General features: G+C 34.0%; 6 protein-coding genes across 6 annotated transcripts; 3 read left to right on the top strand and 3 right to left on the bottom strand.

Moving 5' to 3' along the window:
* Window positions 1–3,707: 3,707 nt before the first annotated feature.
* Window positions 3,708–7,130, bottom strand: LOC108869690 (putative F-box protein At1g32140). Its single transcript, XM_033278501.1, is given in 6 exon segments — window positions 3,708–4,412; window positions 4,415–4,713; window positions 4,889–5,004; window positions 5,007–5,117; window positions 5,120–5,154; window positions 5,157–7,130. Coding segments are annotated over 6 exon segments (918 nt in total). The 5' UTR covers window positions 5,251–7,130; the 3' UTR covers window positions 3,708–4,149.
* Window positions 7,131–7,237: 107 nt separating this feature from the next.
* On the top strand, window positions 7,238–14,390 carry LOC103841254 (cytochrome P450 71B5). Its single transcript, XM_009117773.3, has 2 exons — window positions 7,238–13,127; window positions 13,594–14,390. Exons 1-2 carry the CDS (start codon window positions 12,237–12,239, stop codon window positions 14,206–14,208), a joined length of 1,506 nt encoding a protein of 501 aa, XP_009116021.1. The 5' UTR covers window positions 7,238–12,236; the 3' UTR covers window positions 14,209–14,390.
* A 1,836-nt stretch (window positions 14,391–16,226) lies between these two features.
* LOC103841256 (cytochrome P450 71B8-like) lies at window positions 16,227–19,184 on the top strand. The gene is made up of 2 exons (XM_009117776.3): window positions 16,227–17,126; window positions 17,609–19,184. The coding sequence occupies exons 1-2, from the start codon at window positions 16,242–16,244 to the stop codon at window positions 18,221–18,223; spliced, it is 1,500 nt and encodes a 499-aa protein (XP_009116024.1). The 5' UTR covers window positions 16,227–16,241; the 3' UTR covers window positions 18,224–19,184.
* A 79-nt stretch (window positions 19,185–19,263) lies between these two features.
* LOC103841255 (cytochrome P450 71B8) lies at window positions 19,264–21,259 on the top strand. Its single transcript, XM_009117774.3, has 2 exons — window positions 19,264–20,166; window positions 20,480–21,259. The coding sequence occupies exons 1-2, from the start codon at window positions 19,279–19,281 to the stop codon at window positions 21,092–21,094; spliced, it is 1,503 nt and encodes a 500-aa protein (XP_009116022.1). The 5' UTR covers window positions 19,264–19,278; the 3' UTR covers window positions 21,095–21,259.
* Window positions 21,260–21,808: 549 nt separating this feature from the next.
* On the bottom strand, window positions 21,809–23,336 carry LOC103841257 (B3 domain-containing protein REM20). Its single transcript, XM_009117777.3, has 4 exons — window positions 22,996–23,336; window positions 22,391–22,787; window positions 22,241–22,320; window positions 21,809–22,162 (listed from the first exon to the last, which is right to left on the bottom strand). The coding sequence occupies exons 1-4, from the start codon at window positions 23,071–23,073 to the stop codon at window positions 21,920–21,922; spliced, it is 798 nt and encodes a 265-aa protein (XP_009116025.1). The 5' UTR covers window positions 23,074–23,336; the 3' UTR covers window positions 21,809–21,919.
* A 297-nt stretch (window positions 23,337–23,633) lies between these two features.
* Window positions 23,634–26,639, bottom strand: LOC103841258 (nucleolar protein dao-5). Its single transcript, XM_009117778.3, has 8 exons — window positions 26,368–26,639; window positions 26,015–26,233; window positions 25,667–25,933; window positions 25,237–25,274; window positions 25,084–25,152; window positions 24,763–24,916; window positions 24,103–24,677; window positions 23,634–23,964 (listed from the first exon to the last, which is right to left on the bottom strand). The coding sequence occupies exons 1-8, from the start codon at window positions 26,492–26,494 to the stop codon at window positions 23,788–23,790; spliced, it is 1,626 nt and encodes a 541-aa protein (XP_009116026.1). The 5' UTR covers window positions 26,495–26,639; the 3' UTR covers window positions 23,634–23,787.
* Between the last annotated feature and the right edge of the window lie 50 nt (window positions 26,640–26,689).

Raw genomic sequence — 26,689 nt, forward strand, 5'->3', positions numbered from 1 at the left:
CAAAATAACGCATCAATGGATCCTCGCAATTGAGTAGAATATAGGTGTGTGCACTATGAGCGTCTTGTTCACTCGACCACCAAACCTCTTTAGACTTCCCACCGAGTCGTCCAATCTGGCTAAAGATGTCTGGAACACCAGCAACTGCATATGTTGGCGCAACTCCACCATCATCATATCTTCTTGGAGCTCTTCTACGGGTACGTACTTTTGACGCAAAGTAGTACGATGTGAAGTGAGAAACTTCTTCCGTCAAACTTCCAGCAATTATAGAACCTTCAACTTTGGCGAGGTTCTTTGCTTTTCCCTTCAAATATTTCATGGCTCGCTCATACTGATACATCCATCCGTAATGTACAGGTCCACGAAGCAATGCTTCATATGGGAGGTGGACAGCTAGATGCTCCATGACGTCAAAAAATCCAGGAGGAAATATCTTCTCCAAGTTGCACAATAAGATGGGAATGTTCTCCTGAAGCTGTTCTACAACTTCTTCTTTAAGAGTGCGTGTGCTCAGATCCCTGAAAAATGCTCCAATGCCTTTTATATTCCAAAAACAATTAAACACATTGTTAGTCGTATATTATTTTGCAAACTAGACCGTTATAAAATTATTGTGATATAAAACACTACGAACCTGCAAGTGCTTCATGTACGTTTGTTGGAAGTAGCTCCGCAAATGCAAAGGGCAGTAGTCGTTGCATAAAGACATGACAATCATGACTCTTCATCCCAGAGAACTTTTGACCCTTTTCAACACATCTAGAGAGATTTGAAACATACCCATCGGGGAACTTCACTTCTGATGCCACCCAGTTGAACAACACCGACTTTTTTTCTGAAGACAGTCTGAATATCGGAACAGGAACTTGTCCATTGCTTTTAATATGTAACTCGCTTCTTGAGCAAATATCCGGCAAGTCCAACCTCGATTTTATGTTGTCTTTTGTCTTCCCTGGGACATTCAATATTGTATTCATGATGTTCTCAAAGAAATTCTTCTCTATATGCATCACATCGAGGTTGTGGCGCAGAAGAAGATCCTTCCAATATGGCAACTCCCAAAATATACTCTTCTTGTGCCAGTTGTGATGAACACCGTAAGAATCAGGCATATTACGAGGGACATGCCAATTACCACCCCAACGAACTGTTTCGTTAGCTCCGTAGTAGTCGATTTGTGCTTCAATTTGTTCTCCAGTTAGATATGGTGGAGAAGTGTCTCTCACAACCCTTTTGTGCCTAAACAAATTCTTGTTTCTTCGGTAAGGATGGCCAATGGGAAGAAATCGACGATGACAATCAAACCAACTTGTCTTCCTACCATTCTTCAGTTGAAACGCATCTGTCGTTCCATTACAATATGGACAAGCTAATCTCCCATGTGTAGTCCATCCAGACAACATCCCATATGCAGGAAAGTCACTTATGGTCCACAAAAGCATAGCTCGCATCGTAAAATTCGTCTTCGTTGAACAGTCATACGTCCTCACCCCTGTTGACCACAAATCCTTCAACTCTTTTATCAGTGGTTGTAGGAAAACATCCAGGGACCTTTTTGGATGGTTCGGACCAGGTATCAATATCGTCAAGAATAGCAACTCCCGTTGCATGCACATCTCCGGTGGCAGGTTGTATGGCGTAAGAAAGACTGGCCACAATGAATATTGTCTCCCTGACATTCCGAACGGACTAAATCCATCTGTGCATAATCCGAGATACACATTCCGGCTATTGCTAGCAAAATCCGGATGTACTTTGTTGAAATGTTTCCAGGCTCTTGCATCTGATGGATGAGTCATCTCACCATCCGTCTGAGTATGCTCGGCATGCCATCTCATCTTTGCAGCAGTCTGCTCTGATTGATACAATCTTTTCAATCTGTCTGTAATTGGTAGGTACCACATCCTTTGGTACGGTACCCTATTACGTCCCCGTCCTTGCGGCTTGAATCGTGGCTTCTTGCAGAATCGACATACTTCTAGCTTCTCATCATCTCCCCAATAGATCATGCAGTTGTCGATGCAGACATCTATCATCTCCGAAGGCAACCCAAGACTATAAACTAATTTCTGAATCTCATAATAAGAATCAGCAGACACATTGTCTTCCGGCAAATACTCTTTAAACAAGTCCGCCCATTCGTTCATGCAACTTTCAGGTAGATTGTGATCAGTTTTAATATTCATCATTCTAGCAGCCAACGACAATTTAGAGAGACCTTCTCTACAACCACTGTAAAGTGGTTGATTCGCCGCGTTTAACATTCCGTAAAACTTTTTTGCATCTATATTAGGTTCTTCATCTTCATCATGAGCTACGAATGCATCAGCTACCATATCATGAACCCTATCATAATCTACCATCTCCTCCTGATGGTAACTATGTTCATTATGCAAATGATGATTAACCGGTTCTTCCTGAAAATTGCTATTACTACTACTAGCTTCATTCTGATCATAATTATAACCTTCCCCATGTTGAAACCAGATATAGTAATTTGGCGTGAAACCTCTATTTATTAAATGCTTCCAAACATTTTCACGGTTTGCCAATTTCGAATTGTTGCATTTCCGACAAGGACAGAACATCTTACCACTTTCTTGGGCGAGCGGTGTTGAATCTGCTTGGTGCATAAATGTCTCCAGCCCCGCAAGGTATTCTTTCGTCACTCTCCCGTTAGCATCTCTATGCATATACATCCAATTCCGCAACTCGTAAATAGTCCCAGAGCCAGCCATTTTTTTTTCTTTCACGTTTTTTGTTGTTGGTGTGTTTAAAATGATGTTCCAACATCCATATTTATAGAAAATTTCGAATCTGGTAGTTGTAATTTTACTATGAAATTACGACGAAAATTAATTGTATGGCCAAAAAAAAAACGTGAGCCACCTACCAAGTTGGTGGATTCAAAATTTCCTCGTTAAGTACACGTAAAATATTTCGTCGTAAAGCACTCGCGAAATTTACGTGGATTTTACGAGGAAAAACTATTTCCTCGTAAAAGCCACGTCAATTTACATCGTCTTTACGACGAATATTTTTTGTCGTTAACTTACGACGAAATAACGATGCTTTTCTTTCTCAACGTACTTTCCTCGCAAAATCAACGTTTTTTTACGAGGATTATTTTTCCTCGTTAAACTTCCTCGGTAAAGATACGTTTTCTTGTAGTGTAAAACCTATCCAAAACAGTTTAATTCAATTAATTCATAAGAAAATAAGATAGCAGAATAAATTCACTAAGTATTGTCTCTAATATAGTAAATCCTCTGCAACTTTTTTATACTAATTTGTCACATCCCTTTGATACAAAACAGAGCAAGTAAGCTATTCACAAAAAGAAAATAGTTTAACACAGAAATTCAACATGACATAAGAGATACTGTAGTGTTGTAGAGAAATACCATAACGTATAGAGACATCTTATCTCCTTGGACAAACTTGTTATCAGAGATTATGTCCCACCAATTCAATCGCGAAGGACAACACTTACAAATAGAAAACTAGTTAAAAACAATGTAAAGAGTTTCAAACTTTATCCTTTTATAAATACAGAAACCTGAACACCAGATCATACGAAATTATGCGAATTTAAAAGAAAAAGGCTTACAAAAGATGTGTAGCATATTTTTAGCTCATTTTTACTAAAGAATAGCTAATCTACAGGGATATCACCTTCTTTGGCCAGATCTTCCAACCTTTTCACAATTACAGTTCACAGAGCCTTTTAGGAATCTAAAAGAAGAGGTACGAAGTAACTCGACTGAAAGAAGAGGAGGCGAGGCGCAAAGAGTACGCGTGGATCTGATAGGACAGCTCAGGTGATGCAGTCAAGCGTGAATTCCAGAAGGCGGGTAAAATTATTGGCGGTAGAATCGTCTATAATTTTTTTAAAAAAAAGCCGTCGAGCACCCTTACAACAATATATAACGCCATATTCGGTCAAGTTTCAGAATGATTAGCCTTGTTTAGAAGTAGTACATTGCAGCAACTAAAACAAGAAAAAAAGGAGGTGATGCAAGACACAAATAACATACTATTGTAAAAAGGGCAAGCTAAATTAAATTTATTGTTCTTCTTTTGCATAGGTAGGGATGACTAGAGCTGCTTCCTATTCTTCTTCTCTCTCCTTTTGTTTGATTTGCACTAAACTTGGAACATAAGAGTTGGAGCACACAAATGGACCAAAAAAATAATGGGGAGTGTCAGTTCTTCCAAGATCCACTGTTTTAAAGAAGCCATTCTCTCCAATGATGTAAGCTGCGTTGTAATATTCCTCTCGGACTTGGTATTGGTAACACTGCCATTAGAAAAAAAAACAACCCGTTTCTTCTCTTCATCAATGAAGAAACTGCGAGCTTGAAAACGATGAGTACGGGGAATAGCTTCCAAATTAATTTTAAAGAAGTGCTCCATAACAGCTCATTGGGCTCAGCCTTAGTTGTAACCCAAATTCCCATCCCAGATATAGGACTGGGCAGCCGCGAGTTTCTCTTCTTGAAAACAAGAGATAGGAGTAACCCTAGAATTATAACTAGATCAAGGCAGAGGAAGCAGCTCTCCAAATCTCTCCATTGTAAAATCATAACAGACAAGGAAACCAGTGAACATCTCATCATGTCCATCGCGGTCCAAAAAGTAATTAAGTGTTTCCTTTCAGCGATGTGCTGACATGGAAGTACTCTTCGCCCCAGCCCCAGTGTAGCTTGACATCAAGAGTCCTCCATGAATCGGACTTAACATCGTAGATTTCAAATTCATCTTCCTTGGAACCATAACAATACCTCAAGATTTGGTGGTTACGTGATTACGGTTGGTGCTCTTGTCGTATCCAAGAGCATATACGTCTGATCTATCGTAAGCTCTTCTTATTGGTTGGATCTACCTTGTTTGTCCCAAGTACGGGTTCCAGAGCATGAGTCGTTGACTGTACTCGTCTCTTGTGACAGTGACGCATAACGACAAGCCGTCGCAGACAAAAACTTCGGATATCTAGACTTGATTAAATCAAGCATCTCCTTTACTGTGAATTCTTCATGCACATCGAATCTCAATGAACACATCTTAAAATATTTTATCATGAACCCTAAAAACTGCTCTTTTGCTTCTGCAGTTCTGCTTTACATAAAATCTGAGATAAAATGTTCCATCTTTGCAAGTTGATCTCACTGCTCCTAGACAAGTTATCGGAACCCTTCGGAGTATTTCTTCTACCAGATGACACGAAAGATCAGAGATCGTCGCCATTGTTTCAACAAGAAATTAGGGTTTTACGTTCAAAAAATTGAAACATATTATTAACAAATATATTTAAACATTTACTTGGGCCCAGCACAATATATAAGGCCCATATTTTGTTTTGTTTTATATATATTTATTTTGACAATAAGATAAAATTGGAGAACTTAAATTAAATAGAGCGAACATTACGAGCTTCTGATATTTATATGTAGAACGAAGCCTTTTAATCATAAACATTATTCAACTTTCTTTCTTTCTTGTGGTATGTAATGTGCTATAAACACTTTGAAAGAGTTGAGCTTGGCTGGAGCTTCAATTTTTTTCTCTATTTTGGTTGGAAATAACTGGTTAAGTTGTTGTATTAATTAGCATCGAAGTTTGGTTTTTGTTGCGTTCGTCTAGTTTTAAGCAGTGATTGGGTGTTTCTTAATTTTATGTTCAAAGTGTTGGTATGTATTTAGTTTTATATTTCTTTATAGTTGGTTTAGAAAAACTATCTAATCTGAAGAGCATATTTGTAATCTTTTTGTCGATTGCCATCTTTGTTCAGAAAATAAAATAACAAATTCATTAGATAAAACAGAAAAAACATTTCATAAAGATATGTTTTTCTTTGGTTGTTCTACTCTAATCTTATTTTTCAAACCATCTTATCTATTAAAATAGAAGACATGTATAATAGATAAGATTAAAAATAAGATATGATTTTTATTTTTCATTTTTAAAATGATAACTGAATATATTAATGTACAATAATATTTTAAAACTAATTTATAATAATATTTCAAAATTAATTTCGAAATTAGTGAAAATATTTAAATATTTTTTTTTGAAAATGAAGATCTTGTGAAAATCTTATAAAACAGATTTATTAGAATTTTTTTAATAAATATATTTATATTTAAAACGAAAAAATATCAAAAGATATTATGATTGAAGTAGTTCAAAGATTAGAATCTAATCTATTAATTTAGGGATTGGTTTTTATCTACTACTTGAAATTGTCATTTAGATTTTGGGCTCTTTCATAATTGTTACTAGAATATATCACTTCTCCTATAAAATGCAACCTATCAACTTAAATTAAACCAAATCTTTACCAACCTAGAAAGATTGAACTTAACCAATAACATAATTAAAATATTTTTGGTTATCTCTTAATATAATTAGATCATAAAAAACTGAACCACTCTTAAATCAACGAGTTCCAAATCATTCCAAACATAAGAGAAAAAATGTTCGACTCATTTATAATGTCTCTTCAATACAAAGACCGTGTATGCTTATGTTCATATAACTTTACCTTCATATATTTACTTTTCACCTGCATCATATCACAGTATGTAAAGGTGATATATAAATGTGGATTATCATCTAGATACGAAGATATATTTGATTTGATCAAATCATAATTTATATGAACCCATATTTATATTTTTAAATTAACTTTGATCAAATCTACTATAAGAACGTGGATCATCATATCATTATTTAATTCATAATAATATTAGATTTGATCAAATCTACTATAACTATCTTGAATACAAAATTTATCAAAAAACTCAAACAAATATATATATATATATAGTACACAAAAATATATAATATTATATGCACATATTATATATAACATATATTAAAATTAAAATTTGACAAATCAATCTCCGCCCTTTAGGGCGGGTCAGAATCTAGTAATTTATTAAGCCTAATAATATATAGAATCTTTGAACTACTTCAATCATAATATCTTTTGATATCATTTCATATTAAATATAAATATATTTATTATAAAATTCTAATAAATCTATTTTATAAGATTTTTACAAGATCTTCTTTTTCAAAAAAAAATATTTACATATTTTCACTAATTTCGAAATTAGGTTTGAAATATTATTATAAATTAGTTTTGAAATATTATTGTACATTAATATATTCAGTTATCATTTTTAAAATAAAAAAATCATATCTTATTTTTATATGTTGCATAATCATAATCAATCATATTAAAAGACAATTATTATATTGAGATAAATATAATAAAAGTGTATTAAATTTATATATTTTACTTTCATAAGCATAAATATTTATGTTCAAAAATAAAAATATATTACGTTGGTAAGACGGGTTAACATTAGCTAACTATATAATAGATGTATAAAAATTAAAATGTATTTCATTAAAGCTAATAATATAAAAACATTGTATCTACTTTAATCATGATATTTTTTCATTTTAAATATAAATCTATATTTATATATATTATATTTAAAATTCTAATTAATATGTTTAAAAATATTTTAACAATATCCTAATTTTCAAAATGTTTATGTAAATATTCTCACTAATTTTGTAATTAGCAATGAACTATTATTATGCACTAATATATACTAAGTTTTCGTTTATAAAATGAAAAATTAAAATTCTATCCTAATTTAGTTACTTTATAATCATAATCATCAAGTTAAAATACAATTATTATGACAGCATAAACCAGTCATTTTTTTGACAGCATAAACCAGTCAATTATTTTAGGAAAATAATTATTCACTTTTTGACGCCATATATTAAATTTTTATTTTGAATAAAATTAGTTTCTTGATTAAACTATAACCAAATTAAATGGATCACACTATTTATTTTTATATTGAACAACAAATAATAATAAAATATGTAGACCATGCTGTCGATTTTTCTTACTTTTTTTTTTTGGTAAAAAAACTTTTTCTGTTCTGTCTGTTTAATCTTTTTTTCATGAGGTCAATTTCATCAACAGAAAATCATATAGTTAGTGGATTAAATAACAGAATAACATGGCTATATTGATTTCTCGGAGCAACCCCCTAGGTTCCTTCACTACACTTTTCATTTTGGTTACTCACCTATTTAGCCCATAAAGATATATCAATGCCTAATGACCATCACCGAAAGGAGGTTTCAGCTAATATGTATTCTTAATTATAGATTTGGTTAGATATACCAAAAGTACATGCATAAACATATTATCTGAGAGTTAGATTTGAATTTTCAGTTTTTATTCATATTTCTGTCAACCTTAACCTATCTCTCTATATGTTCTCCGGAATACGTTCAAAATCTTGGTATGGAGAAAAATATGTATAAACTAAAGCAGGTCAAATGCTTGTCCAATATCTTATCATTTTTCATCCCAAAGATTCAAATATGAAGAAGTAAACATGCTGAAAAAGAAAGAAAGAAGAAGTAAACATTTGACACAGCTATACGTTATGACTTTCTAATAAAAAGAAATAAGATATTAATTTATAGTCAACATAGAATTGTTGATTTAAAATAATAATATTCGTAAGATATAATTTAACTAGTATATTTTATAACCACAGTCTCTTGTCACATAAAATATTTTGAAGTTCTTTGACAAAGACTCGTACACGCGGTTTAACCGTACGAACGCATACACACACACACACGCTTTCACCTTCTTCTTTTTGTTGTGTTTAGAGGTTTATTGTAATAAAAAAGATTTGGTACAAAAGAATTGGTAAAAGATAAGGGAGCATATTTGTAACCGAATCAGAAAAAAAAAGACAAATTCCGTAGATAGCACAAGAAAATGATGACAAAAATAGAATATAATAAGGTCTTTTTTTTCTTTTTGACATCAATAAGGTCTTTTTTATATATAGTTTTTATTGTTGTGTTTAAAGATTTATTGTAATAACTAAAAGAAGATCATACTTTACGGAGGCCTTTAGAGGTTTTTCTTATTAAAGAAAGTTTTTAATTTACGATTTAGGATTGCCAAAGTAAATATTGAGTCTGGTATAGTTCGATGAATTGGATTTGCTTAAAACTATCTACAATATGGCTTGGTTGTTTGTTTACGAACGTCTATGGATTTTTGTAAATGATGTATTTAAGTTACTAGTTTAATTTGCTCTGGCGCAAGAAATTTTATTTTTAATAACTAAACAATTAAAATGTATTTATAAACAGATTATCTTTTATATTATCTTGTAGATTTTTGTATATGTGATTTTGTTTCATGATTATATGGATATGGTAGGAAATTAGATCATTTAATACAATCCTCATGTTGAAATAACGTTTTGTGTTTTTATTTAATTTTTAAATGTAACTTAGTACTATTTAATATGTATTACTACAAATTATTAAATATTCAAAATTTAATTTTATTATCTGTGAAATATTTATATGTTTTCAAATTATATCATTTAATACTATATTATTAAGAACAAATTTTGTTTTATATATTTGATATTTAATTTTTAGATTTAGTTATTAATAAAAAAAATTAAAAAAAATTGTGGTATTTGGTTTGAGCGGGACTATGTTATTATATATAGTGTTTATACGATTATACGATTATAGGATTTAGGATACCATTATACGATTTAGGATACCATTATCTATTCTATAATAACATACTCTAATTATTCTGTGCATGTATTTAATTTTTCAAAAAAATAGATATAAAAAGATATGATTGTTAAGATGCTCATATCATAATCACCAATTAAAATAAAAAAATCGATATAAAATGATATGATTGTTAAGATGCTCATATCATAATCACCAATTAAAAAAGTATTTAATAAAAGTAAAAAAAGAGAGTATAATTTGGTTTGATAGAGTAGATTTCAAAAGTATATTTGGTTTAATTAGAGTATGTTTATTAAGAGTATATTGATATTGGTTAGATTTCTATGATAGTGATCAGTGAAATTTATTTAGTTGTATCGTTATAACCTTGTTATAGTTTAAAAAGGAGTCGATAAAAAAATTATATTTTAAAAGAATAGAATTATGTTTATTAAAAGTATATTGATATTGGTTAGATTTGTATGATAATGATTAAAAGGAATATTTATTTAGTTGGATCGTTATAATCCTTTTTATAGTCTAGAAAGGAGTAGATAGAAAAAAAAACTCTATTTAATAGAGCAGATGCTCGAAGTAGAAAACAAATAACGTAACAATAAGGGATAAATTATTAGAAAAAGATTTGTAAATGGCAGATATTTGTGTATTTTCTCTTCTCTGTAATATGCATTCTGTCGAAATAGTAATATATACAGCCATAAAACACTAACACAGAATCTTTATTATACATATTTTTCATAATTTATCTATATTATTAAAACTAAAGTATATTTGAAATGTTTAGAAACATAGATAATAGTAGTATTAACGAGTATAATACTGTTTGAAAATATGGATATCAGTAAAAAAAAGAAATATAATGTCTTTTTAATAATTTCACTTATAAAACTAATCTTATTTTCAACAGACTTATTATATCGATTTTTTATTTTCTTATTTTCATTCATCTTAACTACTTTATTAATTATATTACTTCAACAATACATCACATCATTAATTATATTAACATAATAACAATATTGCAGATTTTTATTTATTAGTTAATCAACATTAACTTTGTACCAATTACAAAATCAAAATGTAAAATAATCGTGTTTTGCATATGGTTAAAAATTCAGTTTAGTCTATTTTACTATTTTTTATCTTAATTTAAATCGGTAAAAATTTATGTAGTCAAACACATAATTCATAGACGTAGTTTATGTGAAAAATAATAACTTAAATCAAAATAATAAAAATGTATTACATATATTGTCACTTAATTTTTCAGACGATATAAATATTTTACAAAATAAAGAAACATTTTTTATTTCACTTAATTTAGCCAAACACATAAAAATAGTATTTTTAATTTGTTTATAGAATCAGTTAGACATGGACACTCGGATACCCATTCAGGTATGATTTGTTTTTCTTTTGGTATAAGTTGTTTTTGAATTTGATATTATGTCCCACTTGAATATTATAAATTTATGTGTGAGTTTCGAGTCGGGTACTCTCAGGTTTAGATGGTTATGTTCTAATAATGTATATGAACTTAAAAATATCAAAATAACCATGTATCTGAAACGAGTTCGAAATATTTTGTACCCAAAATAATTATATTACACGATTCAATCTGAATCTTTTGAATACAGTTAATTATATGGCAACATATCTAAATATATAATAATAATAATAATCATAAAAAATAAATATTAATTTATAAAAATAAAATAACTAATATTTGTGCGGACCAAATTCTAGTTATGTTTTAATATTTAGTTTTGGATTCGTAGCATATTCCGATTTTGGCCAGTCAGCCACAACAATTGACGATGCACTTTTTGGTCGAGGAGGTTTTGAAGATTTACTTGCAAGAATTCTCTACAAAAATACATAGAACTACTTTGTGTTTACCAAACATAGGTCTGCGACACATAATCGGAACCGAAAATGCGAACCTGATCCAAAGTGGACCAGTTCGGTTTCGGTCATTGACTATTTATCTGATTGGTATTAATGTTGATTGTCCACGAATATCGGTTTAGTTTATGTTTTTACTTGAAACCGATCGGGAATTCGTGTTAGCTCCCGTGTTTACTCCAGCTAAGAACACATATCCTACTCCAATAGTGATATACAAATCATTTCATGATTTTTAATAGGATGAATACCTGAAGTCCTATCTGGAACCAACCTGAATACCCGAAGTCCCAGCCTTAACCAAACATATGTGTTGCAAGAGAGGTTACTAGATTCAAAACACCGTTTCACTCAAAAGTATAACAGAGTGAAACCTTCTTGTTAACAACTTTATGTCATTTTAAGTGGATTTTTACTAAAGTAACATTTCAATAAAAATTGACATATACAACATTGGACTAACACAATTTTTAATACATTTAAATCAGCATTGAGAACATGAAATATACCTATTATAAGATAGGATACACTTAAAATAAACAGTTTCTTATTGATATATAAAGAGGAAAATAAATTTACTTAGAAACTTTGAATTAGTCAAAAATCCAATCACATGCATTGCCTCTGTGGCTCTATATATTGCCTTTGAGAACACATTAGTTACTCATCACTTCAAACATATAGCAGAAGAAATTTGTCCACCAAAAATGTCTATCTTTCTTTGCTTCCTCTTACTCTTCCCTCTCTCTTTAATTTTTATAAAAAAGCTTTCATCGTCCAAAGGGAAGCGGCCTCCAGGACCTATGGGTCTTCCAATCATCGGAAACTTGCACCAACTTGGAAGATTTTTTCACAAATCTCTTCACAAAATCTCCCATGAATATGGACCAGTTATGTCTCTCCGGTTTGGGGTAGTCCCTGTGGTCGTTGTTTCCTCCAAAGAAGGAGCTGAGGAAGTGCTCAAGACTCATGATCTCGAGACTTGTAGCCGACCTAAAACAGTAGGCACCGGGTTGTTTACTTACAACTTTAAAGACATTGGTTTCGCTCCTTTTGGTGAGACATGGAGAGAGATGAGGAAAATCGCGGTGCTAGAGCTTTTTAGCCAGAAGAAACTCAAGTCATTCAGATATATTAGAGAGGAAGAGAGTGAAGTGTTGGTCAAGAAAGTATCAAAAGCTGTTGATGAGACACAAAACTCATCATCGGTTAACTTGAGGAAAGTAATATTCTCCTTCACGGCCAGCATCATTTGTAGACTCGCTTTTGGTCAGAATTTCCACGAGTGTGAGTTCGTGGATATGGAGAGAGTGGAAGAGCTGGTGCTTGAGTCAGAGACTAGCCTCGGATCCTTGGCTTTCGCGGACTTCTTCCCTGCGGGATGGGTCATAGACCGGATCTCTGGCCAGCATTCGAAGGTGAAGAAAGCCTTTGCAAAACTCACCAACTTCTTTCAGTATGTGATCGATGATCACTTGAAGAATGGGCAGCCCCAAGATCACTCGGACATCATCAGTGTCATGTTGGATATGATCAGTAAACCCAGTAAAGGCGATTCTTTCAAAGTCACTGATGACCATCTCAAAGGAGTCATGTCGGTGAGTACTAATAATTTTTAAGCATGAAAGTTTTATTTTGAGGTTAGAGTTCTCATACTTCAGTTTCGATGGTTGACCATTCGGACACACATATATATGAACAGCTACTTAGAAAAATCTTTAAAATTCTATATTTAAAAATATTTTATAGCTTGGGAGGCAAGTAACTTAATGTATGGACAATTACCTCGTTTTCACAATATGTCAATGGACGGATCTGGACACAATCTATTGAAATATTAATCTCTATCTCTTTTTTTTTTTGAAAATTGTATAAATAGACTCCTAAATTATGGATTTTAACTAAAACTTTTAGTAAATGTTTATCGTCTCAAATTTTAGATTCGGTTCTGCATAAGTAGTTTTTTTAATTCTGACTTGGTTCAAAAATTATGCTTCTTAATTAAATTTTGATATCCTCTTAGAAATACAAAACCATGAAATGATTTTTATATCATTGGATTAGGATGTGTTTTTGGCTGGAGTGAACGCTGGGGCCATCACGATGATATGGGCGATGACAGAACTAAGCAGACATCCGAGAGTGATGAAGAAACTACAAGAAGACATTAGAACAACACTCGGACCCAACAAAGAGAAAATCACAGAAGAAGACCTAGAAAAAGTTGAGTACCTGAAGCTAGTGATCGAGGAAACATTCAGATTACACCCACCTGCTCCTCTCTTGCTGCCAAGACTAACGATATCCGACGTCAAGATTCAAGGCTACAACATCCCAAAGAACACTATGATCCAAATCAACACTTACGCGATAGGACGTGATCCCAAATACTGGACCAAACCCGACGAGTTCATCCCCGAGAGGTTTGTTGATAACCCTATCGAATATAAAGGTAAGCACTTTGAGTTATTGCCGTTTGGAGCCGGTCGTAGGATATGCCCTGGGATGGGCACAGGGACCACCATCGTTGAGCTTGGCCTTCTTAACCTTCTTTACTTCTTTGACTGGAGTTTGCCCGAGGGAATGACCATTAAAGATATTGATATGGAAGAAGATGGAGCTTTCGTCATCGCCAAGAAAGTTCCTTTAGAGCTCGTTCCAACTCGTCATCGCTGGTGAAGAGAACGTTATCATTTTAATAAGATCCATATTTTTACATATTTGTCTAAATACTATTGGTGTGGCTTTGTTTTATCTAAAATTGTTTTAAGCTTATCATGTCTTGTGATCGGTACTTTACCAATAATGTTTTAATAATGTCTACAATTAATACCTATGTTAATCTAAAGTTTTATCCTTCATTTTCTGTTATTGAGATGGTCCTTTGAATGTGTTATTCTGACATACGCATCGTTGACAAACAAAAAAGAAGTTGACACGACATTAAAGTAATTGCTTCTGCAAGATTTAAGAAGAAAAAGGCTTACTAAAGTATAACTTAGTCACACAACTCACAACTCAGAGTTTATAAAAAATGGTTTTCAAAAGTATGAAGTCTTCTTTTAGTTACTTGTAAGATACACTACCAAATACCAAAATTGTGGAGTCAAAACTTCTATAATGTTCTTATTGAACCGAAGTATTAATTATAGTACTTGGTAGGGGTGGGTGTTCGGACACCCATTCGGATTCGGTTCAGATCTATTCGAATTTGGATTTTCGGGTCAAAGATTTTAGCCCCATTCGGATATTTTTAAATTTCGGGGTTCGATTCGAGTTCGTATAAACCATTTAAATTATTTTTAAAACGTTAAAATTTGTTTTATGCTTTAAATTTCTCAAAATCTACAAACAAAATAATATATTATATATAAATTTGAATAACATATGTAACTAAATTGGTTTGGTTTGAATACTTGGATAGAGAATCAATAGATATTTCAAGTATTTTTGGTCTTTTGAGTATATTTTCTGTTTTAGACATTTAATTTCACTATTTATATATATATTTTTAAATATTTTGGACAACTTAGATATATATTATATATTTTGGATGTTTTCAATATACATTAGATCTAAAAATAATTAATATATTTAGGTATATAATTCTATTTCGGATATATTCGAATACTTGAAATACTTCAGTTCGGGAGGATTTGGTTTCGGTTCTTTAAATACCAAAATTTCGAACCCATTCAAATGTTTAATTTATTTCGGTTCGGATTCACTACTACTTTTTGGATCCGCTTCGGTTCTTCGGGTTCAGATTTTTTGCCCAGTCCTAGTACTTGGACCCAAAATGTTTTTTTAATACATATATACTCACTCCATTTCAATCAGATATAGTTTGAGTTTTTCCACACAAATTAAAATAATAAAATATTCAATTATTTCTTATTTAATTCTATATTATTTATTATTTTATAAAATTTAATCATAGATAAAAAATAAATTAAATACAAAACTGCATTAAAATCATAAAACAATACTTATTTTGTAACAAAAAAATTATTTTACAATAATACCTAATTTAAAATGGAGGGAATAATTTTTTAAAATTATATCTGTTTTTGTTAATTTACAGAAGACAGAAGAATTTAAAGAATACTGTTTTACACACAATTAAATCATTAAAATGGGAAATAGTTATTTATATTCTGCTATTTTAAGAACTTGGAGATATACTTTTTTTTTCTTAAACTGAAATTTCGTTAATAATATTTTAAAAGGCTTTACGTGATTTGGTAGAAGAACAAAATAAAACTAGTAAGAATATGGATAAAGCTAATAAGTTTGAAAGGGTTTTCTAGTGGTTTCAATTATACTTTAGAAACTTTAGTTGCACCAAAAAAAAAATTAGAAATTTGATGATCCACAACATGTCTTTTGGTGGCTACACATATCGATCAGTTCCGACTTGATCCGCAATAATGTTTTCTTTTTCTATCGCAACGTTATGTTGTTTGTTTGGTCATAGAGAGGTCTTTATAACTAAATTGTGTTTATGGACTTATACTTCTCCATCCATACATCAACAAGATAAGCCTCCAGAGAGTTGTTTAAATCAAAAGTTTCTAACATAATTGAAAAAAACTTTGGTTTTGTGGAAAAACCTAACCACATGTATTGGTTTAATTAGTTGCCTATTTGAGAACAAGTTGCTCTTCACTCCAAAAACAGAGAACAAGAGAGATAAAAACACAAACAAGAAAATGAGTTTCTTATTACTAAGTTTCCTCTTCCTTCTCTCTTTATTCTTCTTTCAAAAGTTTTCACCTTCAAAAAGGAATCTTCCTCCGGGACCTATAGGTCTTCCCATCGTAGGAAACTTGCACCAGCTTGGAAAATTGCTTTATAAATCTCTTCACAATCTCTCCTTAAAACATGGACCCGTGATGCTTCTCCGTTTCGGTGTCGTCCCTGTGGTCGTGTTATCCTCCAAGGAAGCAGCTAAAGAAGTCCTCAAGACGCATGATCTAGAGACTTGTACCCGACCTAAGTTGGCCGGTTTGAAGTTGTTTAGTTACAACTTCAAAGACATTGGGTTCACTCAGTATGGTGAGGAATGGCGAGAGATTAAAAAGCTTGTTGGACTCGAGCTATTTAGTCCCAAAAGTCAAAAGGTTTTGAAGTATCTCAAAGTGGAAGAGAGTGACTTGCTGGTCAAGAAATTATCAAACTCTGCTCAAACAGAAACCCTAGTTGATTTGAAGAAAGCCCTATTCTCCTTCACCGCCGGGATCATATTTAGACTCGCCTTTGGACATAACTTCCATGAGTGCGAGTTCATAGATATGGAGGAAGTAGAAGAGATGGTGACAGAACTAGAGACCAACGCAGGCGCTTTGGTATTCACTGACTTCTTACCCACGGGTCTTGGATGGCTTATAGACCAGCTTTCCGGTCAGCATTCAAGGATGAACAAAGGCTTTTCCAAACTTACAAGTCTCTTCCAACATGTGATCGATGATCATTTAAAGGTTTCACAACCTGAGGAAGACTCAGACCTCGTCAGTGCCATGTTGAATATGGTTAATAAACCCACCAAAACTGGTTCTTTGAAGATCACTATCGATCATCTCAGAGGAGTCATGTCAGTGAGTGTGCACAAACTTCTTACTACCAAACTTTATTGTTCTAATTAAGAAGATAACCTAAAGAACGATATAATAACTTGAATCGCAAGATACACATCTTATTTTCAATTTAATTTTATTTTTTAATAATCTAGATTTCTGTCTCCGTTTTAAATTCGCATAATTATTTTGATTATATATAATTATATATATTTATTATATTTTTTAATTTTAAATTTCTTACTAGATTAATTTCATTTTTAATTAAGATATAAAATCTAATTAAGTTATAATTATATTCTGACATTGTTTACAAATTTATTTAATTATTATTAAATACATAAATAAAAGTAATTATAAAATTTTGTTACAGTTAATATATATAAAAAATCTAAGAATTTCAATAGAAAAAATCATAAATAACATAACTGAAAGTTAGTTTCAAACAATATTTTATTTTAATAAAATAGAAATGTAAATTATTAGGTTTGTAATTTATTCAGGATGTATTTTTGGCGGGAGTGAACGCGGGAGTAATCACTATGATATGGACAATGACAGAGCTAATCAGACATCCGAGAGTTATGAAGAAACTCCAAGAAGAGATACGAACAACACTCGGATCCAACAAAGAGAGAATCACAGAAGAAGACCTAGAGAAAGTTGAGTACATGAAGCTAGTGATCAAAGAATCATTCAGATTACATCCACCTGCTCCTCTCTTGCTCCCAAGACAAACAATGTCGGACATCAAAATCCAAGGCTACAACATTCCTAAGAACACCATGATCCAAGTCAGCACTTACGCGATAGGACGTGATCCACAATGTTGGAAGAGCCCTGAAGAGTTCATTCCCGAGAGGTTTTTAAATACATCTATCAACTACAAAGGTCAGCATTTTGAGTTCTTGCCCTTTGGAGCTGGTCGTAGGAGCTGTCCCGGGATGGCCTTGGGAACCACCATTGTCGAGCTTGGCCTTCTTAACCTTCTTTACTTCTTTGATTGGAGTTTGCCCGATGGAATGAAAATTGTAGACATTGACATGGACGAAGTCGGATCTTTAAACATCGCCAAGAAAGTGCCTCTTGAGCTCGTACCAACTCTTTATCGTTTCTAAACAATAATATATATACAAGACCTGATTTGTATATTTTATATTTTATTTCGTTTTTGTTCTACGTTTATTCTAGATGGCTTGTATTTAAAGAAAGTATATATTCATGTTCATAATGCTTATATCTTCACTGAAACTTGTACTATTCTAAATTTGAAAATTTCTCCCCTTCCCCCTCCCACATTGAATGATTGAAGTGGTCTTTAAATTTCATGTTGCCATAATATCAGAAGTAAATGGTTAAGTAACATACGATCAATTTATTACGAGACACTGATTTCCTCAAAAAGCTCTTGAAATAATTTAAAATTATTCTACGTCATTAGAAGTATGGGTCGTAATAAAGTGATGGGTCGTAATAAAGTGATCGTATGTTAACAACTTTTACTTCTGATATGTCAACATGAAACATGGTTTTGTTTAAAGACATAACTTGAATGTTATATTATATGTTTCTTATAAATGGAAGATCATAATGTGATCCAAACTCTATGTAGTCAGAGTTTTGAATCACATATATATATGTGATTATTCATTTATAAGCCCCCACACTAGATACTTACCATAAGAGCTATTCAGCTTGATTCTTAGCTAAATATCAACAGCAGTCCATGGGAAAATCATATTTATATATTATATTAAAAAAACCAAGCCTGGTTTGAGGTTAAATTTTTTTGGAATAGTTCATATTTCCCATGGAATATTTCATTTTTATATAATTATCAAACCTAATTACTTTCTGGTTACAAACTTACAAGAATCAGATCCATAAGAAAATGATAGATTTGTTTATTGTCACGTATTGTATGTTGTCGGTTTGGTTAGAGAGAGAGCTCTATATCTAACCTGTGTTTTTGAGATAGCACTTTCTCCAGCCACATACCCAAGAACATGATATGTCTCGGGACGGTTGCCTTAATTGATTCAGTTCATCTGGTATAATAAATAAAACATTCATTTAAGTACAAAAGCCTAACCACATGCATGCATCGCCTATATGGATCCTCTCTGATAACAAAATGCTCAATCCCACATAATTAGTACTAGTAAGAATAATAATGTCTATCTACCTTTATTTCCTCTTCATCTCCCTTCTCGTTCTGATCATTTTTAAAAAGCTTTTACCCTCGAAAAGGAAGCTTCCCCCAGGACCTACAGGTCTTCCCATCATTGGAAACTTGCACCAGCTTGGAGGACTGCTTCACAGCACTCTTCACAAGCTATCTTTAGAACATGGACCAGTGATGCTTCTTCGCTTTGGGGTCGTCCCTATGGTCGTGTTCTCTTCAAAGGAAGCAGCTAAAGAAGCTCTCAAGACTCATGACCTAGAGACATGCAACCGACCTAAGTTGGTGGGCAACGGATTGTTTACTCACAACTTCAAAGACATTGGGTTCACTCAGTATGGTGAGGAATGGAGAGAGATGAAAAAACTCGTGGGACTCGAGCTCTTTAGTCCGCAAAAGCAAAAGTCTTTCAGGTATATCAGAGAGGAAGAAGGTGACTTGCTAGTCAAGGAAATATCAAAATCTGCCCAAACACAAACCCTAGTGGATTTGAGAAAAGCCTTGTACTCTTTCGCCGCCGGTGTCATACTTAGACTCGCCTTCGGACAGAACTTCCATGAGTGTGATTTCATCGATATGGACAGAGTTGAAGTGCTGGTGCAAGAGGCAGAAACCAGTGTATGCGCATTGGCATTCACTGACTTCTTCCCCACGGGTCTCGGCTGGCTTGTTGACCGTATCTCGGGTCAGCATTCAAGGATGAACAAAGCCTTTTCCAGGCTCACCAGTTTCTTTCAACATGTGATAGATGAGCATAAGAAAGCTGGACAAACCCAAGATCGTTCAGACTTAGTTAGTGCTATGTTGGATATGATCAATAGACCCACTAAATCAGGTTCTTTCAAGGTCACCTCTCATCATCTCAAAGCAATGATGACAGTGAGTTTCTCTTAATTATACTTTCTCCTTTGCAAAATAGATTTTGTTTAAAGTATCTTCACATAAATTAAGAAAACGATTAAGTATTCGGTTTCCCCCTTATTTGACTATTAAAATTATATAACATTATTTTTTTTTTAATTTAATTTGGGATAAAAGATATTAAATTAGTGAAAAAACTATATTAAAATCATAGAACAACAATTATTTTGTAACAAAAGTTGTACTATACAACAACACTTAATATGACCCATTTATACATCTAGTTCATTTTGTTGCTTCGTCTTAAGTTATACGTATGTCATGTTATCAGGATGTGGTTTTGGCTGGGATAAACGCAGGAGTAACAACAATGATATGGACCATGACAGAGCTAACCAGACATCCAAGAATAATGAACAAACTCCAAGAAGAGATTAGAACAACACTCGGATCCAACAAAGAGAGAATCACAGAAGAAGACCTAGAGAAAGTTGAGTACATGAAGCTAGTGATCAAAGAATCATTCAGATTACACCCACCTGCTCCTCTCTTGCTCCCAAGACAAACAATGTCCGAGATAGAGGTTCATGGCTACACCATTCCCAAGAACAGCATGATCAAGATCAACACTTACGCCATAGGACGTGATCCAAAATGCTGGACTAAAGCTGAAGAATTTATTCCTGAGAGGTTTTCAGATACAAGTATCAACTTCAAAGGTCAGCATTTCGAGCTCTTGCCGTTTGGAGCTGGACGTAGGAGCTGTCCTGGTATGGCCTTGGGAATGGCTAATCTTGAGCTTGGCCTTCTTAACCTTCTTTACTTCTTTGATTGGAGTTTGCCCAATGGGATGGCTATTGAAGACATTGACATGGACGAAGCTGGAGATTTAAACATCGCCAAGAAAGTCCCTCTTGAGCTCGTACCAACTCTTCATCACTGGTGAACAAATGCAATGCTACTATATACAATATAAGATCAATATTTGTGTTTGAATGTTTTATATATAATAAAGGTTTTTAGTATTCAGTTTTTCATCTGTCTTTAGTTTTACTGGCTGGTTTGAATTGTGAATCAAAATATATATATTTATGCTTATAATGTTTGTATCTTCAGTCAGTCTTATGTTAATCAAGTACTCCTCAGCTTGCGACATCGGAATGTTGTAGAAATTATGTAGTGATATTGTATTGCATCCAACATTGGAATGTTCTAGCGTAACTAATGATGTTTTTAAGTCTCCAATGAACATAATTAACTACACACAGGAAGTGAGTTACATGTTTAGTGTGTCAGAGATGTAAACTACATTTTTTGCTTCACTGTCTCAGTGTTATATCAAGCTTTGTTGGGTTTTTTCACCTCCGGAAAAATATCTAAAAATCCATAAATGCATTACATACTAAGCATTCAAAATACTATATGGAACATACTTTAAAATCCACAGATGCATTACATAATAAGCATTCAAAATACTATAAAAAACATACTTAAAAATTCACAGATGCATTACATAATAAGCATGCAAGATACAACAGGAAACATAGTTAAAAGAAAGCCACAGAGGCACTACATAATAAGCATTCAAAATACAACAGAAACATCAATAAGTTCATAACAGTCATGTTTGTTTGTTTCAGGACTGTTATGAACTTATTGATGTTTTTGTTGTATTTTGAATGCTTACTATGGAATGCCTCTGTGGCTTTTTTTTTAAGCATGTCTCCCGTTGTATCTTGATAATGATGGTGATGAGCTGATGATAAGAGACTCAACCACATGTGACTGTGATTTTGACTGAGTGAACTTTCTTCCTGATATGAAGCATCTCGCAGTTGACTGTATCTCGCTCTTTAAGCCTGTTCCTCCTACAGATACTGTCCCATCCTTTGAAGCAAACCCTATCCTCAGCCCACTTCCCTCTTACCCCTTTCATGACCCCTTCTGCATCAATGTACTTGATGTTGTCTCCAAACGTAAGCGCATGTTCTCTAACCACATTTGCCGGAATCAACTGCACAGAACAAGACCAACAGAACATGAGTAAGCCATAAAGTTAAGACAGTAACCGAATATAAACTCATTTCTCTACCAGCTCATATGTCCTCTGCTTGAGGTTGGTGGTAAAGCATGGATTTCCAGTGACCTCCATACTCGAAAGCCATGCAACAACTGAGTCAAAGACGTGCTTTAGCATTGGTTTGTGTGTTGATTAGTAATTATTAAGAATTAACATTCTCACCTGCATCATCTGATACTGTCTGGTTGCTGTCAACAGGATAGATACTCTGGCTCACTTTTTCAACTTCACCATCATCTTCCACTGAAGAATCTTCTTCTTCTTCTTCTTCACCAGAATCAGAAAGGTCCACTGTCTCCACCACAGCTCTTGTCTCTTTACAACGACCATGACCGAAGACACTCACTTCAAAGGTGTGGTGACCGTCATAGACAAAGGTCAAGAACTCACCGTCCTTGAGTTCATGGTCCTCTGCAAATTTGGACCATCCAGATGTGAAATAAGCACAGTCACGTATTGTGGTGAAGGTCACAGTCCAAACTCCACCTCCAGTGCCTTGGAGCTTAGCTTTCTGTGGAAGTGGATCTTCAAGATGCTCATTAAAGGACATTGGGATGGCCTGATAAATCAAAGTATGAACATCAGAAACTTGTTTGGTAACTAAAAATCAAGATTTGAACAAAGGAACAAATCAAGAATCTTTCTATCACTTTCACTTGTTCCTTATCTTACTGCTTGATGCAAGAAACATGATGAAGACAAAACCCACTAAAGAGTCTTTCCCTTAAGCCATAACTATCTAGTTAATACTAGAAGAAGATGTGTACCATTGATTCAGAGGCTGTTTCTGAGAGGAAAACCTTGAAGAAACGAGGAAGGACAACATCATCTTCATTTTCAGCCATGGAGGACGTTGGAAGAGAGAGAGAGAGAGAGAGAGAGAGCTAGAGTATGGAAGGTGAGTGTAGTACTTGGAGAGAGAGAGAGAGATGTGAGAGACTATGAAGGAGAGAACTTATTATAAACCAAATGAGTCAAAAGCTTTGAAAACAAAAAACAGAGTTGTATATGCTTCTGTGTAAGAACATACTGTAAGTTCATTAATTTACTTTTGCTTCTGTGTAAGAACATACTGTAAGTAATCTATTTTGAGACTGGTGCAATGCTACTTTCCTTTTGAACTGTACTAATACATGATGAATATTATCAAGTCTCGTCTGATAACTCTGTGCACCAATACACGTTATCACATTGACACGGACATCTATATGCCTGAGGATGAGTTTATTCGGAGAGTTCAACTTTTAATTCATCTGTCCTTTAGCAAAAAGAAACCAAGATTTTCTGATTTTCTCTTCTTGATTAAATATGAGATACTGAGTTAAGACCAGGTACTGTGTAATATTGTAGTAACAACTAACAATATCTTATAAACTAGTTTGATTTAAGTTTCTCTTGCGCACAATTGATAACATTACTGTTTTCTTTTACTTAAGGGATGGGTTACATTACATAAGAATCTAACATTCAGGGGGGTAAGTTCTATTAAAAGAAAAGAAGAGAACACAACTCCATTATATAAAAGAACTATTGATTAAGGCATCATCATCTTGATTCCATCACCCCTCAAGCTGATCCTCTGCATTGATTTTGGAATACAATTTGTTCTGCAGTTTTGGAGACGAGGCAGAGACAACATGCCTTGAACCTGCTGCCTTAGTTTTTGAATTTGAAGACTCTTGTACCGGTGACTTTCCAACCTTCTTACCAGCAGATGAAGATGATCCCTGTCTTCCCTGTTTACCAAGGAGAGATAGAGAGAGACATCAACTACATACTCAGATTCCAGATAGAAATAGATCAGACAATACTTAAAGAGCTGGTACCAATCACTAGGAGCAACAAAAGTTGCAAATTTGGTTTTGGGAACTTACTCCATCAAAGAAACCGATTTTTGGTGTTGGCACACGGAGACCTGACTGTTTCATGGAACCTGGAGGGACCAAACCACCATTGATAGCTGAAACTCGTTTCGTGCCTTCCTTAGCACCAGCTTGAACAACAGATGCATCCTTAGAGTTCTTGAGAGACCTCACAGTATCATTTGCACCAGAGACAGTTTTCTGGATATTTTTAGCCGTTTGGCTAGTTGCAGAAGCTCGTGATGACTCTGATGAACAGTCACTGATAGAACCAGCAGACGAAAGGTTGGACTTGGTCGTCTTCTTGGTTGGCTGCGGTGGGATTCTTGGCTGGCCCATAATACCTCTAGATGTAGATCTATTTGCTATTCTGGAACTTGAATCATTCTTCTTCTTTATCGGATTTAGAGCAGATTTGTGAGAAGTGCTGGATGAAGCAGCACTGGCACAGCTCTCTAGCGAAGAGCAGGAAGATGTCAGTTCATTCTTTGAGGCAGCTGAAGCACGCAAAGTTGACTTAACCACAGCAGGTTTTGGGAATGTGGGTCTTCGTGAAATGGGTATTCTAGGAACCGAAGGCTCTTTACCTGCATATACTTCAAAGTCATCAAATATGGTCGAAACAGACACAAGTAATACAACATTTAAGATAACAAGAGTTCTGAGACTAACCCGCAGGTAATTTGGAATCTTTTTCGAGTTTAGTTTTGTTAACATCTAGGGATGCCCTGCTCGTTGATGTAGTTGACAAGAGCCTGGCTTTGCCGAGTCTGTTAGGTGTAGGCTTGGCAACGGATGTACTGAGACCTCTTGTCGCAGAAACAGGCTGTATAATTGTACAACAGGACAAGTTATGGACAAGCTCCTAACTGATAAATCTAACAGAGACAGTTGTCACAGTTCGAGTTCATTAACCAACAGAAGGAACCATTATTATAAATCCTGTAGACTGTAGTTAATATGCAACTGAGGAAGTGAATGAAGATGATATACCTGTTTTGTTGCCTTCCCTGATCCGTTTGCTCTAATACTCAGCTTTTTAGGACTGGCTTTTGGTTTCATCTAAGAAGTAAATAAATCAAAGAAAGGCTTAGGAGAGGAGGAAGGTCAAGAAAAGTTAGTAGGCGCAGTTGTTAGCAGATTTACCTTCTCCTGAGAGGCAAGGACCTCCACTGTACTTGAAGCTGGAATTTCAAACATGGTATGCAAAAGATGGTTAACTTGGACACAAAACTTAACATAAATGTATACACCTTGAAACAGTAACTTCCAATGACACAAACTAGAACACAGTATCTATAAACTCTTCACAAAGTAGATAGGAAACGTAGCTCTCCAAGAAGCCATAAAGAGAAAGACGTAGAGAACTGTTTCATAGTTGTAAAGGCTCTAATGGTGGAGAACCACAAACTAAAAGGTAGACCTAGTGCTATGTAGAAAGCCACTAAAAAAAAATAAAGCTCGAGCTAAACCATAGAAACTGATTATACTCAAAGATGCAAGCTAATGTTTGGTAAAGGCGTATATCCCCTTAAACAGGCAATGCTAGTTCCTTTAACACTAAAAAAAGACTTACTTGGGCTGGTTGCTACTTCTATTGCTACCAGTTCATTATCTATTCCAGGTGTAGGAGCATCAGAAGCTTTAGCAGACCTTTGAATAGACGCTCTGACATCTTCAAACAAAACAAACTCCTGACTGTTTTCCACAGTGCAGTCGCTTTGAAAAGTAGAAATGGATTCCGTAGATCTGTTAACATCCTCCTGAATAGTCGGCAAACCCTTCCTCTCACTCTTATGATTGCTTTCCATCATACTGGATATTTCTTCAGGTTCCAAAACACCTGATTTCGACAATACACCAATTAGCAAATTTCACTTAAAAGTGTAAACAAAAAAGGTAGCTGCTTCGAAACTCAATAAACCTTCGCTAGTGAAGAAGGCATTGTCCCAGGCAAGACTTTTGCGCAAGTTATACTTCCCACTCTTGGTGACCTTCTGAGGCTCAGGCGACTCACGAGGTTGAAGCACGTCTTCCTTCTCTTCTACTGAAGATACCAGTATCTCTTCATTACAATGATCTGTCTCCCTCAAGAAAGTTTGATCCTTTTCATTGTTCAAACACTTTTCATCCTCATCTGCCTCTGAATGTTAGCATTAAATAAGAGGGTTAACCACACTGTAAGCAAAAGACTAAAACTTTACCAAACCACAATCAAGCGAAAAGATTAACTAAACCCAGAACCCATCTAAAACCCAAAATCAATCGCTAATTTACCGGAAAACTCGTAGCTGGTGGGGTTGGGAAAGGAGGAGAAGAGGAGGCTATCGTCCTCAGCAGCGACATCAATCAGACCAAGGCCCTCGACCTCCCCCTCGCTTTTCTTGTTCTCGTTGTCTTCCATGAGCAGAGAGAGAGTTAAAGAAGACAAATCGAAATGCACCAGATCCCCAGTGATTTGAGAGAGAAGAGGAAGAAGAAGAGATTTGAATGAATGTTAGATTCCTTTTCTTCCCACCTATCCAGAGATCGAGGGTTTTTGAGTTAGTGAGCGCGGTTGGTACTTGGTTGGTTCCCTAATCCTTATGGTTTAGAATTC

The sequence above is a fragment of the Brassica rapa genome, chromosome A09 (genome assembly GCF_000309985.2).
Source record: "Brassica rapa cultivar Chiifu-401-42 chromosome A09, CAAS_Brap_v3.01, whole genome shotgun sequence".
NCBI classification, from domain to species: domain Eukaryota; kingdom Viridiplantae; phylum Streptophyta; class Magnoliopsida; order Brassicales; family Brassicaceae; genus Brassica; species Brassica rapa.

Excerpts from the sequence above, each read along its gene's own strand:
- LOC103841258 (XM_009117778.3), bottom strand. The coding sequence starts at position 26,494 with ATGGAAGACAACGAGAACAAGAAAAGCGAGGGGGAGGTCGAGGGCCTT. Across the intron at positions 26,234-26,367 it reads CACCAGCTACGAGTTTTCCG|AGGCAGATGAGGATGAAAAG; the intron begins GTAAATTAGCGA and ends GCTAACATTCAG. Across the intron at positions 23,965-24,102 it reads AAATCGGTTTCTTTGATGGA|GGAAGACAGGGATCATCTTC; the intron begins GTAAGTTCCCAA and ends CTTGGTAAACAG.
- LOC103841255 (XM_009117774.3), top strand. The coding sequence starts at position 19,279 with ATGTCTATCTACCTTTATTTCCTCTTCATCTCCCTTCTCGTTCTGATC. Across the intron at positions 20,167-20,479 it reads ATCTCAAAGCAATGATGACA|GATGTGGTTTTGGCTGGGAT; the intron begins GTGAGTTTCTCT and ends TCATGTTATCAG.
- LOC103841254 (XM_009117773.3), top strand. The coding sequence starts at position 12,237 with ATGTCTATCTTTCTTTGCTTCCTCTTACTCTTCCCTCTCTCTTTAATT. Across the intron at positions 13,128-13,593 it reads ATCTCAAAGGAGTCATGTCG|GATGTGTTTTTGGCTGGAGT; the intron begins GTGAGTACTAAT and ends TCATTGGATTAG.
- LOC103841257 (XM_009117777.3), bottom strand. The coding sequence starts at position 23,073 with ATGGCTGAAAATGAAGATGATGTTGTCCTTCCTCGTTTCTTCAAGGTT. Across the intron at positions 22,788-22,995 it reads AAACAGCCTCTGAATCAATG|GCCATCCCAATGTCCTTTAA; the intron begins GTACACATCTTC and ends TTGATTTATCAG. Across the intron at positions 22,321-22,390 it reads GACAGTATCAGATGATGCAG|TTGTTGCATGGCTTTCGAGT; the intron begins GTGAGAATGTTA and ends TCTTTGACTCAG.
- LOC103841256 (XM_009117776.3), top strand. The coding sequence starts at position 16,242 with ATGAGTTTCTTATTACTAAGTTTCCTCTTCCTTCTCTCTTTATTCTTC. Across the intron at positions 17,127-17,608 it reads ATCTCAGAGGAGTCATGTCA|GATGTATTTTTGGCGGGAGT; the intron begins GTGAGTGTGCAC and ends TAATTTATTCAG.